The 18,194-nt window shown below is 46.2% G+C and overlaps 1 protein-coding gene across 5 annotated transcripts in view; it reads left to right on the top strand.

The window, feature by feature from the left end:
* The window catches only part of sardh (sarcosine dehydrogenase), a 124,783-nt gene that overhangs the window by 17,881 nt on the left and 88,708 nt on the right, over window positions 1-18,194 (top strand). For all 5 annotated transcript variants that reach the window (XM_088615493.1, XM_088615492.1, XM_088615491.1 and 2 more), the window contains exons 9-10: window positions 6,495-6,581; window positions 14,145-14,235. In XM_088615493.1, the coding sequence (XP_088471619.1) occupies window positions 6,495-6,581; window positions 14,145-14,235 (178 nt within the window). The remainder of the gene's footprint in view (window positions 1-6,494; window positions 6,582-14,144; window positions 14,236-18,194) is intronic.

Below are 18,194 nucleotides of genomic sequence, written 5' to 3'. Positions count from 1 at the left end.
GAAAAGAGTTGGGGTGTCACCCCGGTGTCCTGGCCAAATTTCCCATTAGCCCTTACCAATCATGGCCTCCTAATAATCCCCATCTCTGAACTGGCTCCATCACTCTGCTCTCCTCCCCACTGAGAGCTGGTGTGTGGGGAGAGTACTGGCTCACTCTGGCTGCCGTCGCATCATCCAGGTGGGGGTTGCACTCTGGTGGCGGCAGTGGGATCCCCGTGACCTGTAAAGCGCTTTGAGTGGAGCGCTATGTAAGTGTAAGGAATTCATATTAATAATTATTTTCCTGTTGCTCTCCTCCTTGCAGATGAAAGTCATCTGTCGTTGTTTTGTTAATAGTTCATATGTGGCATTTACAGGGATTAAAGCAAAGTTACAGTTCTGCTGGAGGGCAGTATTCCAAGACTCACCATTTTCCTTATTAAGAAAACAATTCTCATCCTACATCTCCTTTGCATCTAGGTGTGGTCCCCTTGTCAAGAGAACTAGATTAAAGATGAAAGTCAAGTTCCTTAGATCTCGGGCTCACGGGACAAAAGCATTGTGTGAGCGTTTGACTTTCTGCCACCCATCAAAGTCCAGGCAGACGTTTGAGATGTGCTTTTGAGCAAAGCGAGGAACGTGTCAAGGAGAAGGATAATTTTCGAGACTGTGGCCTCCTGCTTTTAGTGTTAGATTAAGTTAGGGGGAACAAGAAGAAAAGAGACTTTGACTCGTTAATGAGGACAAGATGGTGGATTTGAATTCTATAGCAGTAGTCATCTGGTTCATATAGGGTACTGTCACAATGGAAGAACTCTCAACAGAAGAAGCAGGGCCGAAGAACTCAATGCGAATGAGGTGCAAGTAATTTCAGGTCTGAAACCAGAAAGCATTATTTTTACACAATGGATTTCTGGGTAGTTTGGAAGAAAATGTCAAGTCATGTTTCATGTGCTGCTGGATCACGGTGGTGTTCTCAGCTCATTAAGCTGCTGACAAGGTGGGCAGAAAGGCCTGGTGACATCTTTTACCTTGCTGCTGCTCCTGAAGTCAAACTGTCGTGCCAGCAGAAATCTGAAACCGAGAAAACCGTCTGGCTAAGGAACATTCTGACATCTGCCTTCCCCCCCCCCCACATACACTTTTGCTTTTTCCTTGTCATAGGATAGGGGTTAATCAGCTCACAAATTGTTTCTGCAACTGGGAAATTCAAAGTCAAAACCCTGTGTACAATGTTAAAAGATGTATAGTACATCAGGTGGCCATGAGTTACAGATACACGGTGAAAGTGTTGTACAACACACCATTGGTCATGTCATGTCATTTGTCAAACCTCTTTATATCGTATGGTGACGCAGGAAGCCGGAGCCTACCCAGCAAGCAACGAGCCCAAGGCAGTGTACACCCTGGACAGGACGCCAGTCCATCGCAGGGCCAGTGCAAGCCGATCATACATGGGGACAATTTGGAGGCCACGGTAAAGGCCGAGGGGGAGAAATTTGGCCCGGACACCGGGATAACTCCCTACTCTTCTCGAGAAACGCCCAGGGATCTTTCCTGACCCCTGAGAGTCAGGACCTCGGTTTAACATCTCATCCGAAAGACGGTGCCCACTACAGTATAGTGTCCCCACCACTGTACCAGGGCAATAGGATGCACACAGGCCTCAGGGTGGTCCCACTACCACCTCTTCCAGCAGCAACTATAGCTTCCCAGGAGGTCTAACAACCAGGTACTGACCAGCCTCAACCCTGCTGAGCGTCAGTGGGTAGCCAGTTGAGAGCTGCAGGGTGATATAGCTGTTGGCCCTTACACACCATTGGAATGAATTATTTTTATTTTAATAAATAACCGTAATTCATGTTGCACATTTGAAATCTTTGCAGCAGGCTAGGTTTATTTCATTTTCTTAACTAGGATGGAAGCCTTCTACATTCTGTAGGGCATTCTGTATTCAAGCCATTGACAGGCTAGTGTAATAATGTGTCCAAGAGGAGTGCTGGGCTACATCCCAGAGGCCTGAAGAACACACATCCACTACCTGCTGTATTATTAAAGAACTGCTAAGCTATAAGTAACTATAACTACTTCTACTATGAAAGATCCTGCCACAGTATGACAGTTCCCAGAAGCATTACAGAATCGTGATCTTGTTCTTATAGAAAAGATGGCCCCACAGATTTGTAAGGGGCTTTTCACCAAGCTCTCGGATTTTTCTTAACAACAATCTCAGGCGTGCTGTACCTGATCTATCTGTGCTACAGTCGACGGCGTTTTTCTCCTCTTAGACTTTTAAGATGTAAAAGCTGTACATCAACGCTGATGTAATAGAGCTTTGAAGAGATCGAGAACTTGTCAGCTGGAGACTTGGCTGAAAATGAGCATTTGTATTTAGAAGAAAAAAAGACTTTTGATCATTTTCATTCACCAGAGTACCGGCTTCAGTGATGAACGTGGCTGTGTAGCTTGTTCCACGCTCCCACAACTCTTAGTGTACAGAAGTGCCTCCTGTCTTCAGCTTTAAATGCCCTTCCATGTAGTTACCACTTGGTTCCTCTGGTTTGTGGGTCACTGTTTAATAGGTGTTGAATAGGTCTGTTTCTGATGCTGTGCATGTGTATCTGTTGACTGATGGATGCTCACGAATGTTAGGTGAATTGCAAAATGTTTTTCTTACCAACGTGTCCACTGAGGTTGTCTGTCTGGGAAAGTTCAGTGTTCAGTCTGTGAGGGTATGCCTAACGTGCTTTTATTCACAGTGCCATGGTGAATTTATGCCACGTTCCCACATTTACTGTGATTTTGCTTTTACTTCTGCTGTGGTTAAAACCATAGAAAAACCACCTACCCACTGAGTGATATTGTGGTGTCATATCATGACGGATACGAGCAGCCATCTCGAAGGGATGTTTGCTTCAGCATGAGGGTTTAGTCAGTAAGTCAAGCAAATCTGTGAATTATATACTAAATAAGGGCAGCTAGCGGTGCAGCAGTTAGCATTGCTGCCTCGAAGCGCTGAGATTCTGGGGCTGAAGCTGGGCCTGGGATGCCACCTGTGTGGAGTTTGCATGTTCTCCCCATGCTTGAGTGGGGTTCCCCCCCCTCCCAAATGCTTCGGTTTTCTTCCCTCAGACCAAAGACGTGCTGGGAGGTTGAGTGGCTTCTGGGAAAACTGGGCGCTCTGCGATGGGTTGGCGTTTCTGTCCCGCGTCGGTAATCATTTATAGCGCAGGTACCTTGGCTCAGGGAAAAACTACGTCTTATCATGAGGAACAAGTGAAGGTTTATTTCAAGCCCGAAGAAGGCTCCACAGCCAAAACGTTTTCTTTTTTTTCCCTCCCCTTTCTTTCAGCGCAGAATAAACCTTTACTTGTTCCTTGGCAGCCTACCCATGGTGCCGCAGCTCCCTACTTGTCTTATGAGGGCATCCCCAACGTTGTGAAGTGGTGGTTAAGTGTGTGCATCTGCCAGGAGTGGATCCTGAAGAATTCAACAGCACAGTGCCCTGTGGTGTGAAGCAGGCTTTGCCAGTTATTCACGCCAGCCTGTTTTTTTGTCGGGCCGGGTGAAAGAATGTTAAACCTCTTCGACGGCATACAAGTAGCGAAACGGGCGACACCACAGTTGAAATTTCAGAACTGCCTGGCATCCCTCTCCAGGGTAAACCTTATGGGCGGTATTTTGAAGGGCACAGAGGTTCAGAACTCCCTTCCCCCTTGAATAAGAGACCGTGCCTCTAGTGGGGGAAAGATGCTGCCTCATTCGTCACCCTGATCTATGCTTGTCGTGGTCACTGTTTTAGTACGGGGACCATCAGGATTCTCACAAGGTCATCGGACGGCTGTAGAAACACCAGGTTGGTGGGAAGCTGACCTCTGATTTATTTGAGCAGAGTCACGAGCACTTCCTCCTCCTCTTCGAGGTCGCCTTTGCTCTGCGGTCCCTTGACTTTGTGTCGCCCAGAACCTCTTTTTTTTGCCCTCCTGCTCTCGCATATCTTCAAAATAACCCTGATCGCGCCACCCTGCCTTTTGGGCTCTTGTCTTCGGCCCTGCAGCAAGAAACTTCCAGTTTTTCTTCCAGACCTCTGCTGAAGAGAAAAAGACGATGTCTATTTCGAGCAGACTTTTTTTTTTTTTGCCCTGGCTGCTGGTCTGCGATGCAGGTGGACGGGCCATTAAAAGTGAATGAGGAACCTTTAAGTCGAGAGAGCTGCTGCTAGTCTCCGGGGTCTGATCTATATCAGCCCTGCCTGGGAAGGAGGCCGGGGCACTCAGCCCCTCTTAATGGAACATGACAGCTACACAGGGCCACTTTCACCACAGAGCCCTGACTGACTTGTCTGCGAGAGGAAACGGGGCCGCAGCAGAGATTCACAAACCTGCTCCCCAGAAAAAGACCGAGAAAACCCATCTTCCCATTCCCAGGTGCTGAAGGCAGGGGGGAGATACAGAGGATTTGATTTGGGGGGAGGAAAAGTACAGTTTTCTACTTAAGTAAACACTTTTATTGGTACTGCTGTTGCTGTACTGTAGCATGGCATAGGTGAAACAGGAGAATATGGGAATTTATGCTAATAACATTTTCAAGTAGCCAGCAGGTATATCACCCTGCAGCTCTCAACTGGCTACCCACTGAAGCTCAGCAGGTTTGAGCCTGGTCAGTACCTGGATGGGAGACCTCCTGGGAAAAACTGAGGTTGTTGCCGGAAGAGGTGTTAGTGGGGCCAGCAGGGGGCGCTCACCGTGCGGTTTGTGTGGGTCCTGGTATAGTGGCAGGGACACGATACTGTAGTGGGCGCTGCCTTTCGGATGAGGTGTTAAACCAAGGTCCTGACTCTCAGGGGTTATTAAAGATCCTTGGGCGTTTCTCGAGAAGAGTAGGGAGTTATCCCGGTTTCTGGCTCAAATTTCTCCCCACGGCCTTTACCGTGGCCTCCAGATTGTCCCCATGTATGATCGGCTTGCACTGGCCCTGCGATGGACTGGCGTCCTGTCCAGGGTGTACCCTGCCTTGGGCTCGTTGCTTGTCGGGTAGGCTCCGGCTTCCCGCGACACAATACGGTATTAAGCGGTTTGGCAGATGAAATGACATGACATATCCGAGTAGCAGGGGTTGTGATAAAGCCTACAGCAGAAGAGGTCAGATGGGGGAGTTCATGGAGTAGGTGTTGTGAAACGTTGAGAGAACTGGGGTTGTTGTTCCTTGCTCAACTTACTGAAGGCGACGCTCTCCTTTTACAAAGCGTTTTCTTCACACTGACCGACGAGACCTGCCACTGGAAATGCTCAGCACTGCTTAGGCAGATGTATATTTTTTATTTCTGACCCCCCCCACTGGTTGAAGGCTCTGCTTCTTGAACCACATTCTCTGCTGAATTTCCATTCTATTGCTCGTACTGCGATTTGGTGTCAGATGATGTTAGATGATCGGTGTTTGTATGGTTCTTCCCATGGTTGATACCACCCGACTCGTCTGACCTCTCCGTGGTGGCACAGGAATGACATGGTCTAACTAGTGCATCTGACCGCTGTTTTGTTTTTTTGGCCAGTCTAAAATAACTGTCAGGTTTGTAACAAATTTGGACAAAGCGGCAAAGGAACACCAGCTCGGTATCTTATGCGTTGCCTGTGCATGCTGAAATCGATGCCTAATCCTAGCTCTCACCCAAATGTGATCAATTCTGGAGGGGCTACATGTGACACCCGGGTGTTAATGGTATTTATTCAGAAATTTATCATTCATTTTTAGCCCTTGTTTTAAGAGACCATGGTTTTCCTCAGTTGTCTGGACTAACCCAAGCATCTAAAAAGCTACACCAAGCACATTATGCTTGCTTTCTGTGCTTCTGGGTGGCAGCGATTTGGTGGGAGAATGAGATCAGAAAGCCGAGACAGTACCCTGCGTTGCACTTAAGACAAGATTAATAAAATATGTGCTTTTCCCAGTAAATTCAATTTCCCCTCTCTTGTGTTTTTTTTTTTATCCTCCCATCTGAGATAAAGATGTGCTTGCGGAGGTTTTTTTTTCCTCCAGAGGAGTAATGGAAAAGGTGTGTTACACATCTCGATCCGGGCTTTTTTCCCTTCGTTGATTTCTTATTTGATGGGTTTTGTGCACTTTTATGGCCCTGCGTCCTGGAGTTTGGAGAACGTGCCACGCACCATTAACAGTTTTGTTTTTGAGCTGGTTGTACTCTAAATTAATCTCGCGAGGCAACGAGTTAACAGAGGATGTTCCATGTGCGACACGTGAAGATTGGATTGACATCTGTGCATTTATTATCTTGTTGCTGGATATGAATAAAAATGACGTAAATAAATTAGGTAATGCCGTTTTCGAGCATTACCGCTTTGACAGAACCGAACCTGAAAAACTAAAATAAGAATTTCCGTTTTGAGAATTGAGGTCCTATTTGGCTTTTTGCTTCCAAACTCGAGAAAGGTGAAGGAGCGAGACTGGAACTCCAAGGGTTAATGGTACCTTGACGTTTTCTTTTTTTTTTTCTCCCCCAGAATCCTTCACAGCCGACCACAAGCCCTTGATGGGCGAGGCCCCCGAAGTGAGAGGGTTCTTCCTGGGCTGCGGTTTCAACAGTGCAGGTAAGAATTGGAAGCCTGATTCTGAGAACTATTTTAAAAGGAAGCTGCTTTTCTACTATCTGCTTCCCAGACAACTCGGATTAAATTTTAAACCTGTTCCTACCTGCTTCATCCAGTGACCCAATTTATATACAACATGGAGCACACAAGCCAGATCCATTGTTCAAGAATAATACCAGTTATTTGACCTGGAAAATGCCAAAGGAGATGGTCTTCTTTGAAGCCCCCTTTTGGCGTCCCCTAGTGGCAGGCTCATGGAAATGACAGTCCTTCTATGGGACTGGTGCCCTAGCAGCCATCAACAAGTGAGACAGAGAGAGAGATGTTGGGGAAGAGGCAAATTATGTGAAATATGTTCACAGATATACAAATTTGTGAATGAGTTGGAAAGGGCAGGATACTGATGCAATGAGGAAAATTAAGAAGCAGTTGCAACAATCAAGCCAAGAGATGGTAAAATGCTACAGTATTTATGACAGACGGTGCTTGAGGAAAGCTCTAAGCATCATCAAAGACACCACACACCCCAGCTAGCTTGGACTACCAGACTCAGAGACAGTTTTTACCCCCGCACTGTCTAACTATTAAACTCCCAGCCTCTCTCACCTAGGATCTGAACCTCACGGTGCCTTCTTTCTTACCAAAAACTCAAACACACGTTGGAATCTACCTCTACCTCACAGGCCAAAAAGCTCACTCCTCATAATTTCTATCCTTTTCATTCTGTTGATGCATGTTTTTGCACATCTGATGTTGTTTTTGCACGCTGCCTGTTGTCTCTGTCTTTCTTTTATTATACAATTGTATTGTTTTTTTTGTACTACGTATCGTCTGAGAGCTAGCTAAATAGCATTTCGTTATACCATATACCCGTATATGAGTATAATGACAATAAACTTGAACTTGAAGAGCTAAACCCAGTGTAGTCTGCACTTTTTCATAACCCTTTAATTAGTAGAGTCCCTGGAGAATACTGTTGCTTTCATGGCTCTTGAGATAAGAGTCCAGTGAGCCCTAGGATCAGTTAGGGACCCTATTGTACCCAAGCACAAATGACAGAGCGTTCTGGACTCTGGATTGCCAGAAACAGTCCCACAAGGCTTAGGAACAAAAGGCTCGTAGGCAAACTGTAAAAACACCACCTTGGAATGCAGATCGCTGGATTATGTTGGATGATTGAGACGTGCAGAGAACCGATGCAGAAGCAGCGCTTTGTTGTTACTGAAGACCTTGCCTTCGGTATTTTCTCTCTCTTTGGGGGGAAAAACGTCAAAGATCCGTTAAACGAGTTGGGAGATCGCCGTAACGCTGCACTTGGAGGAATTATGTTTTTCTGCCCTGATTTTGACACTTTTAAGTACTTGGTATTAATGTCTGCGCTTGACGAGCTTCGCCATTAAAAAGCATTTCATGAATTTTGCATTTGATTTCTTTCTGGTTCAGAGGTTGAAACGCTGACTTCTTGGTTATCCTTGAAGCCTCTTAGATTAACTGTTACATGACACGTGTGATCATATAAATGTTTAAACGGCAGATATGAGTGATATTGTGCGCCGGAAATGGACTCGGGATCTTTTCTCCAACGGGGATTGGTCCTTCTCTGAGTAGAGAAAGTACTTTGAGAGAAAGCTTTTTAACCACGCCCTGAGGAAAAAATAGTTTAGAACTAGATTTTATGAAATGGCACATTTTCTTGAAGATTCTCATAATTTAGAAGGTTGCAAATTAAAGAGTGATTTTTGTAAAAAGTAGGAATTTGTGACGAAAAGGTACAGTAAACACAGTTCTGATTCTATCAGGCAGAATCATTTTTGGAGCACAAGGCTATAAATCTGAGTGGAATCTTCAAATTCTGGACTTTCCCCAAGGACAGTCTAAACGGGAGAATGTGTAGCTCTGCAGAACTCTTCACGAGCACCAGAGACGCTCGGACTTTCACTGTGAAGGATCTTGCTTTTATTCTTGTTGGCGCCACATCGCACAGCTCTTGCATGAGGGGAAGTGACTCCCAGATCTTCCTTTCTTATGTCCATATGAACTCCGTTCTCATGTTCTTATGAACAAACGCCTTGTACTCTTACACAGCCCCCTCCTCGTGTTCTTGAACCAGCTTGGAAGTAGCATTTGAAACCGAGAACAAAAAGCACTTATTTGCACAAAGGGTGGTGGGGGTGTGGAACAAGCTGCCCAGCCATGCTGTTGAAGCCAGTCCCCTGGCTCCTTCTTTGATTGAAACAGCTGGATGAGATCTCAGGATCAGTTAGCTCTTTAACTAGATGGACTGAATGGTGCCCTTATAAGATCACTTTATTGACCATATACAATTTCTTGTATTAGGAATTTGTCTATAGACTTCCATGCTCTGTCTACGCCTGTTGTAGTTGTCCTGTATTTGTGAAGATCTCTAGAACTCATCAGCCTCTTGCTACAGCTTCTGACCAGGAGCTCAGACCTGCAGCTGTGTCTGTTGCTCTTGGAGCTGAGGATATTTAAGCTAGGTTGTTGTGCTCCTTTTACTAGCATAGTTTTGATGCAAGCTCGTCCAATCCTGCAGGGTTTCATTCCAGCTTGGCTCTTAATGACCTCCATCAGCTCCTTACTGGCTTAACTGGACCAGTTGAACAGCTTTTCCCAGCTCTCCATGTGCTGCTGCTTTCAGAGACTTGGAGAACCTGCAGAAACACTGGCCCTTCAGGACCAGAACTAGACACCCCTGCTCTGAAGGTTACTCTTGGCAGGAAATTGGCTACCAGTGTGAATTTGTCGGCTCATTCCAAACACTGAGGCACAGGAGTGGAGCTGCTTTTCCGGCCTGAATTCTGCATTTTTTGTCTTTGCCTTCATCCCGAAAACGGTTCAGTTCCGGCCAAGCGTGCAGCTGAAGTGATGGACCGGACAAGGCTGGCAGATCTGTAGCTGGAGGTGGGCAGGCCGTGTGTGGGGAGAGGGTCACTGAGACAGAATGACAGCGCAGGGGAGGGAAACAGCTCACTGCACTCGACACACACACACACACACACACACACACACACACACACACACACACACACACACACACACACAACTGCACCAGGGGGACAGCCCCACATCAACGATGAGCAATCCAACAGAAGCTTCTGCCGAGTCTGAATATTCGAGAGAGTTTGTGTCTATTTTCGGCTTCCCGCAGCTGTGTCGCTGCCTGTCTGTCTCCCTTTGCAGTTGGATAGTTTTTTGCCTTAAGAAAAGGTGAAGCAAAACTGCCCCCCTCCCCACCCCTCCATCACCATCACCCCCCTCATTTCTGTGGTGCTAAAAATGTCTGTCCAGCGTGGCTTGAATCGGACGCAGCCATCACTAGCATCCGGTGCGGAGATCCATGTAGAGAAAAATGAAAAAGGTGTTCAATTAGAGCTGGTACTTTCATTTTTAGTGCAGTTTAGACTCTAAGGATAAGGGGATGAGTCGTATGGTATGGTTTTGGATTATGTTTCGTTCAGGGGGGAGGGTTTCGTCTCCTTTTGTAAAACCAAGACTTACCAGTTCCAGTACATCCCCCCCTTTTCCAAGCCTTAATTTTCAGTCAACTCAGTTTTACTGCCATGACTCCCATATCCCTCCCTCCCCCCCCACCCAACTCCAACTCCAACTCCTGCCACAGGCTCTGGAGGTGGGTAGGAGGGGGCAGCTGCCTTGGCTTTCTGAACGTGTGTGGCATCTCCACTGCCGCTCTCGTAAAAGAGCAGGACAAAAAAAAAACACGTTCATCTGTCATCCAGCTTCCACTCCTCCTCCTGCTGCCCACTCACTTCACTCTCATTCCCTGTAGCGGAATTACTCATCCTAATCCCAGCTCTGCCGTTCTGCGTAGGCCGCCTTGAAATCGCCGTGCTTTCGGACAGCCCCCGATAGCGGAGAGGCGTTGATCTGCCAGGAGCCTTAAACGGTTGCCAAAGCTCTGGAGTCTCTAGAACTCCCGACTTTGGTCACACTTATAACAGCCAACGCAAATAGCTGCCCGTTTCTAAACAGCCTGTGCAGTCTCGCCTAAACATCTGCCCTGTCTGCGGATTTTCAGTGGGTGTCAGTTGGGTTGTAACCCTAATCTGCCCGCTAGTTTTAAAGGCTTGTAGCTGGCGGCCTGAATTTGCTTCTAAAACAGATCTGGTATTTATACAGTATGGTTAATATATCCCTGGTGCAATGTTAAAGGCTACCGAAGTGCAAGGAAGCAGACTGAAGTGATAGTGGGACCCTTCAATTTTAATTAGCCAAGAAAATTATATAACCTCGGCCGTTTTAATGAGCCTCTCCCCCCCTGCATTTTTGCAAAGCTATAAATACATTTCTGAAAGGCCCACACTGCTCATGGCAAACTCAAGTGGGATGTGGCTGCATTTTATTGTGCGTCTTGTTTCACTTCGTGAACTTGTCCTCATCTCTCCCTGTCTAATTATTCATTTCCTGCGGTGCCATAAGACATATTACTCGAAATGTCTTTCTCCCGCTTCAGTGGGCTCCGTTGCTGGGCATCTGTCAGTCTGCCCTTACAGACCTTTCGAAACATCTCGGGGGCGAATTTTGTCTCCCGTCTGAGAGGAGCTGAGACGTTCTGCGCCGGCCAGAAGGAGATGCGTGGAGATAAAGGGGGACTGAAAACAGGAAGCACTCGGTCAACCGAAATTTGGCAAAGTGTCTGGAAACGCACGTTTGCAGACCAGCTTCACCTGCCCTGTCACCTTTTTTTTCCACATTGCCATTCCTCCTACGACTCATGTTGTGCCTAATTTGTCGTTTTGCAATGCAGAGTGTTTATCAATGAGCTCTCCAGTGCTGTTTTACTGCTGGGAGTCTTTGCTTTGTGGCTTGGTTGTGTACTTATATGCATCCAAAGATGGCCTCTATTGGTACATTGGAAAGTCATTGTTCATCCTTAGTCTTACACGTGGGAATATAATTCTGCTTAAATCAGCTGGTAGTGTAACATTGTGTGGAGCACGCAAGAGCAGAATGGTTTATTGTTTCAAAGATAGGGGGTACTGGTGACAGCTGGATGAGAAGCAGAAATAGAAATATTTGTTAATATTTTTGAGGTGTAAACTGCCTGGTTTGATTAGACCTTTTGGAATTATTTTTAGACCCACTGTCTACAGTGGCTTCAGCAAGCAGCGCTTCTGGAAGTCATTTTCACAGTTCTAAAGAGAGGAGGTGTCTGGGGGACGTAATGTAATGTTGCACCATCATGTTTGTTAATGGAATGGATCTGGCTTCTTTGTGTCCTCTGTGCACGTCCTGCAGTAAGGTGTGAAGACCTGCGGTTTTCTACACCTGTTATTTCTGGAACAGTTCCTTGACTCGGAGACTAAAAGGCTAGGCAAAACCCCCTAGTCTCTGAATATGCTTAGACTTTTAGAAAATCAGAAATACAGATCATCAGATTTGTTGTTCATGTCCTTTAGGTGGTCACCCAATTCAAACACCTGCATTTGTGATTAATTCTCTCCTTATTTCTCACGGATGCTCATTGCCCAACAGATATTTTCCATTTCATTTCACATGCAATGCAGGCTTCCAGAAACCAAGCCTAATTCACTTCAATCGTCATGCAAGCAATGCAGCAGAAACGCTCCCAACACATTTGCTCCTGAAAGGAAGCTGTATAGTACAGTACAGTATGTATGGTTTAATTCGCACAAGAAATGAAACGCATCTGTCTCATTGGCTGTTGATTAGGGTTTTGAAGGCAGGTCGAGCATTCCGTTATAAAGAACGAAAAGCTTGTTTTTTTATTATTGATTAAACAAAAAAAAACCCACAAGAAATAATAAGTTAGAATTAGGCAATGGCATTAGAAGATTTTAAACAGCAGTGGATTTGATGGTCAATTGATGGAAATAGGTCATAGGTCACTGTCAATCCTGAAATGTGAAAGTTCAATTAAAAAATGTAGGTAGATAACACTGCCAGCTACCTCTGGCTTTTTCTGGTTTTCCTAGGTGAAAAAGTGTTCTTGATAACTATTCCTAAAAATAGGAGTACTAGTAATTTAAAAGTGTAGTTTTTTAATTTCACATTAAATTTAAAGTTAGGTGCAGTTTCTTTTGGAAGGAATGGCAAAAAGAACAGACAATACTGTGCTGGCGATGTTATTAAGAAGTGGGGAAAAATGTTTTAAATGACACGCGTTCATCGGCGGTATTGTGGATAGGATTGCTCTCACTGGTCCAGGGACTGACACCATCCTTGTGTGCCTGTCTGTGTGGAGCATGCATGTTTTCCTTTTGTTGGCATGGCGATTCTACGTGTTAGGTTTCATTAGCTTATTTAAATTATCCCTCCCAGGATTTGATCCCTGATCCCCAATCCCCAGGAGCAAGGCAGCTGGAGACCTCGATCTTAGTACCTGAAATCGGCTGGTTAAACAGATGTATTGGTCACTGGATAATAAAAATAGTGATCTATATATACTGGATACTGCATAATTGTGAAACTCTGGCCATCTTGGACTAGTGGGTTGTCTTGCATGTTTCTTTCAAAAAAAGTTTTAGTTCCTCAGTTGGTTTTCTTATGTGTTTTATCTTCCCTAACTCTGTGCCCTGAGGTACTCTGTAATGCCTATTCTTGAGTGTGTCCCCTGGAGGTAAGGAGATTTCTCTTCTTATTGTGAGAACTTTCTGTCACAAGCTGGTTGTACGAACACCCTGAGCCCTTGTTCCAGTCTTTACCAGAGCTTGTTTCTCAAGACCCTGGTCGTACCCTCACCTTGACTCCTTTCTCTTCTTTTGAGTTTGTTGGCAGAAAGCTTTGCTTCTGCATGTATCTCTTCTCTGCCAGTTAAACTCTCACCTTCCGTCCCAGAGAGCTGTGATTGACACCAGCTTTTTCACCAAAGCAGGTTTCCCTAACAGCCAGGTCAACACTGGTCTTAGTCAGATGGACAACCTCTTTTCTCAGTTTTCTCCCTTGTTTCTTCCTCACAATGCAATAATTCCATTTTGTATTTGCCACTTTGTGGGAGTTCCTCTGTAATATGATTATTAATAATAATTCCTTACACTTATATGGCGCCTTTCTGGACTCTCCACTCAAAGAATCCCACTACCACCACCAATGTGCAGCCCCACCTGGATGATGAGACGGCAGCCAGAGTGCGCCAGTACACTCCCCACACACCAGCTCTCAGTGGGGAGGAGAGCAGAGTGATGAAGCCAGTTCAGAGATGGGGATTATTAGGAGGCTGTGATGGGTAAAGGCCAATGGCAAGTTTGTTCAGGACACTGGGGTTACAACCCTACTCTTTTCGAGAAACACCCCGGGATTGTTAATGACCACAGGACCTCGGTTTTACGTCTTCCAGCATCAACCTTAGCTTTCCCAGGAGGTCTCCCATCCAGGTACCGGCCAGGCTCACACCTGCTGAGCTTCAAAGGGGGTGCCAGTTGTAATTTGCAGGGTGATATGGCTGCTGGCGAACGTGATCCTCACAAAGTGACTTGGAAAGGTCTTGAGGTTAGGATGGAATGCCAGAGTGTGGAGCAAGGCGTTGAGGTCAGACTGACCGACAGTCCCGTCTCTTCCCCTCAGGAATGATGCTCGGAGGAGGCTGTGGGAAAGAGCTGGCTCACTGGATCATTCACGGCAGGCCGGAGAAGGACATGTACGGATATGACATCAGGTACTGCGGTTTTCCACCCGGAGAGGCTTGGAACGAGTCGGGGTATAACGCGGATGAGCAGCCTGAGAGTGTGCATTACCTTTAAGGTCATGCACTTCCATGCCTTAAAGAACCAATAGGGAGCTGCGTCAGCATGCGAAGGCAGCAGATGAGCAAGTCACGGTTTAATCCCCTGCTGAAAAGAGAAGAAAAGAAACCGCACGTTTCGGCTGTGGAGCCTTCTTCAGGTGTCAAGCCGAAGAAGGTTTTGAAGGCTTACTTGCTCCTTTGAAGAACTAGTTAGCTAGCGCTTTGGATTTGTCGCTCTAAAGGACGCATTTTCCGCATTTTTTTTTGCCAGGTGGATACATCTTCCCGACAGCGATTTGTAGTTTGTCGATTAATTATATCATCTATGTGGCCGATCCTGACAATTTTGTATTTGACAGGCTTATGGCGAAAGTCCACTTGACACGTAAAGGCTTAACAAAATGAATTTGAAATTGCTGCAATACACACTATTACATAAGTCTTACCTTTTATAGCATTGCCATACACTAATTTCCTTTACCTTATAGCAATAATAGCACAACCTGTGAAAGTGAATTTGAATTCTTGCTGTTGCCCACTTTCTGAGTAATTTACCCATCGGCTGCACGTTTTTACACTTTCAACCTCGTGAGCTGACCATTTCCTCCACTGGAAATCGCATTGGTATGATAGAACTGTATCGGTAGGGAAAATTGGGATCGCTCGGCAAGATGTTCGATTGCTGAAGGAGGGAGTGTCTACAGCAAAGATGTTCAATAGCCTCCTGCAGGTGCAGTTGAGATAAATAAGCTACTGATTTAAAGTGATGCTTGGGGTGGGGGGGGGGTTGGTGTAAGACTGTGGTTTCTATAACCTGCTCATTGGATCATGGGGACAGTGGCTCGATCTGAACGTTGATCTGTTAGCTAAGTGTTGCCATTAATAGTTAGTTAATTAGGTTATAATTAATTAATGATGCCATTAATAGGCTGTTTTTAACAGTAATAAGGAAACTGATGAGATTGATTTGCTGCTGCTTTTAAATTTGAAATTTTTCCAACCTGTTCTCTGTTCAGGCGAGCTCAGATTTGACAAAAACCTAATAGGGTGTCTGAAGTATGTGGCTTTGGCAGTCTGAACCCCTCCACCTCCTAGCCCGGTGCTTGTCTATAGTGTCTTCTGTAGGTAGTCATTGTTTTTCCTGTCTTTGCAGGTATGATCTGTAGCCGATTTATATTAATCACCAGTGCTTTACAACACCCACTTAGCTGGTGAACAGCAAGCGAAGCTTTTACACAGCTAGCGGTGTGCGAGATGCTAAACTGGGTTTCTAAAGATAAACCATTAGTGGAATGAGCCAAATATAAGCTTATGTAACTTCCAAATGTTATATAATGATTTTTTTTCTTTTTCTTCTTACCTTTTAAATGCTGACTGCCGGCGGGCATGTCTTATGGGGCGTCGGTATCGAATGACTGAGCAGCCACTTTTGACAACAGCACTCCTGCCACAAAGCCTCAAGTTTAATGACAGGCAGGTTCAAAAAACAACAAAGCTTGCTTACATCCTGCCGGTAGCTGTATCACCCTGCAGCTCACAACTGGCTGGAGCTCAGCAAGCACGAGCCTGGTCAGTACCTGGATGGGAGACTGCCTGGGAAAGCTAAGGCTGCTTCTGGAAGAAGTGTAAGTCGGGCCAGTAGGGGGCGCTCACCCTGCGGTGTATGTGGGTCCTAGTGCCCCAGTATAGTGACGGGGATACTATACTGTAAAAAGGCACCGTCCTTCAGATGAGACGTAAAACTGAGGTCCTGACTCTCTGTGGTCATTAAAAATCCCAGGACGTTTCTCAAAAAGAGTAGGGGTGTAACCCCGGCGTCCTGGCATTCCTATTAGCCTTTACCAATCATGGCCTTCTAATCATCTCTGAACTGGCTTCATTACTCTGCTCTCCTCCCCACTGAGAGCTGGTGTGTGGGGAGTGTACTGGTGCACTATGGCTGCCGTCGCATCATCCAGGTGGGGCTGCACATTGGTGTTGGTAGTGGGATTCCCCATGACCTATAAAGCGCTTTGAGTGGAGTGTCCAGAAAAGTGCTATAAAGGTGTAAGTAACTAAGTAAATCCTGGATTGTGAAGAGATAGGTTTAGGCTGTAAATGGCTCGATGAGGTCATAAAAATGCCTCGCTCCAAGGAGTGAGTTCGATTAGGGCCCTCCTGTCCTGACCCTGTGGGGCCATAGTCCAGCAGGTGTTACCTGAGATAAAGCAGGCAGGTGTGCTCAATGCTGTGGGCAAAGTTCCTCCCGTTCCTGAGAGGAGGGAATAAGGAGGTGGGCTGTCCGTTTTTGTTTCCCTTGTGGGGACCAGATGGGTAGGGGCAATAAGAGTCAGTGTGCCCTATCTTGCAGGCTCTTAGGAAGGTAAGTGGAAGCTGGAATGCCAACAGGAAAGCCATGCAACCAGGGAGGCCAGTGAGACACCACACAGACACCCAGGCCAGGAAGTGAGCCAGGAACCCTGGAGCTGGAGGACAACAGTACTAACCACCTCACTCATACTGCATGTCATCCCTGATAAGGTCTTTTAAATAGGAATAATAATCATTTCTCCTAATTATGTACTAGTACTATCTCTAAGCACTTTGTTTTGGAAGGGACCATTTGTGGGACAGAGAGGTGGCTCTGTGGCTCAGGATCTGCGCCTGTGGCTGGAAGGTTGCCGGTTCAAATCCTGCGGCCGGCAGAGGAATCCTACTCCGTTGGGCCCCTGAGCAAGGCCCTTCACCCCAACTGCTCCAGGGGTGCTGTACAATGGCTGACCCTGCGCTCTGACCCCCAGCTTCTCTCCCTGTCTGTGTCTCATGGAGAGCAAGCTGGGGTCTGCGAAAAGATGAATTCTAATGCAAGAAATTATATATGGCCGATAAAGCGATCTTAATCTTGTACGGCACATCGGTCATCGGCAAAACCTTAAGCTCAGGGTGGATACCCCCGATTTCGGCCGATAAGATTTGTCAGGCACCTATTCAGAAAGCAAGGAGTGAAATTCCCTGCTCTCATTTTTTGTTTGCGAAAAGTGTGCAGATAAATGATACTCCCAAGCTCATGAGAGCAGGCAGTAGCTGAGCAGGCAGGACGTAGGTGGAATAATATCTTCACGTTACAGGAGGTGGGAGACTGTGATGGGCCTCCTGTCACTGTCTCAAGACACGGCAGCTCAGATCGACAGCGTCGGCCTTTGCTATCTGTTCCCCGCATGTTGTGCACAGAATTAGCCAGGAGGTATTTTGCAGGCTGCTGCTTTTTTTTTTTTTTTTTCCAGTGGTATAGAATCTGCCGGGCTATTTCTGTCTGCAAGTGTGTGGAAGTGAAGGAAGAAAAAAAAAACATGTTATCTCCTTGAAATAAGGACCTTGAATGAGTGTGGTGAACTGGAACTCATTCAGGACACGATGAGCAAGAGGTTGTGTGCGACAGGGGGGCTCTGTCTGACATCCTGGAGAAACACACAAACGAGCTGTATCTTATCCCTTGTTACATGGACGGCTCACAGACAGGCTTCATAAAACTTCTGTTCCCTCGTGGTTTTGTGACAGTTCGGACCAGGTGGGAGATGTTAACTTTGAAATATTCGCTCCCCCCTTTCCGATCTGTCCCTCTGTATAGTGAGGGGTTGAAATTGTGCTAGGATGTAATGAGGATTTTGGTGGATGTAGCTCTGACAGTCTATCCTCCAACGCGCAGCACAATACATGTCTATATTGGCTTCAGTAAGAAGTCATATTCCGCCCCCCCCCCCCCCAAGTGACATTTTTCACCGGCACAGAATCTGCCGTGCTATTTCGGTCTCCACGTGTGGTTTCCAAAACTCTTCAAGAGGAGGCAAAAAAAATAATCTCAAATGTTCTGTTCCCTGGCAGTTTTGTGACGGCCTGGGCCAATTTCATAA

This window comes from Lepisosteus platostomus, chromosome 21 (assembly GCF_059453375.1).
Source record: "Lepisosteus platostomus isolate fLepPlt1 chromosome 21, fLepPlt1.hap1, whole genome shotgun sequence".
NCBI classification, from domain to species: Eukaryota; Metazoa; Chordata; class Actinopteri; order Semionotiformes; family Lepisosteidae; genus Lepisosteus; species Lepisosteus platostomus.
Note: the sequence above shows the minus strand (reverse complement) of the source record. Positions and strands in the feature narration are given on the sequence as shown.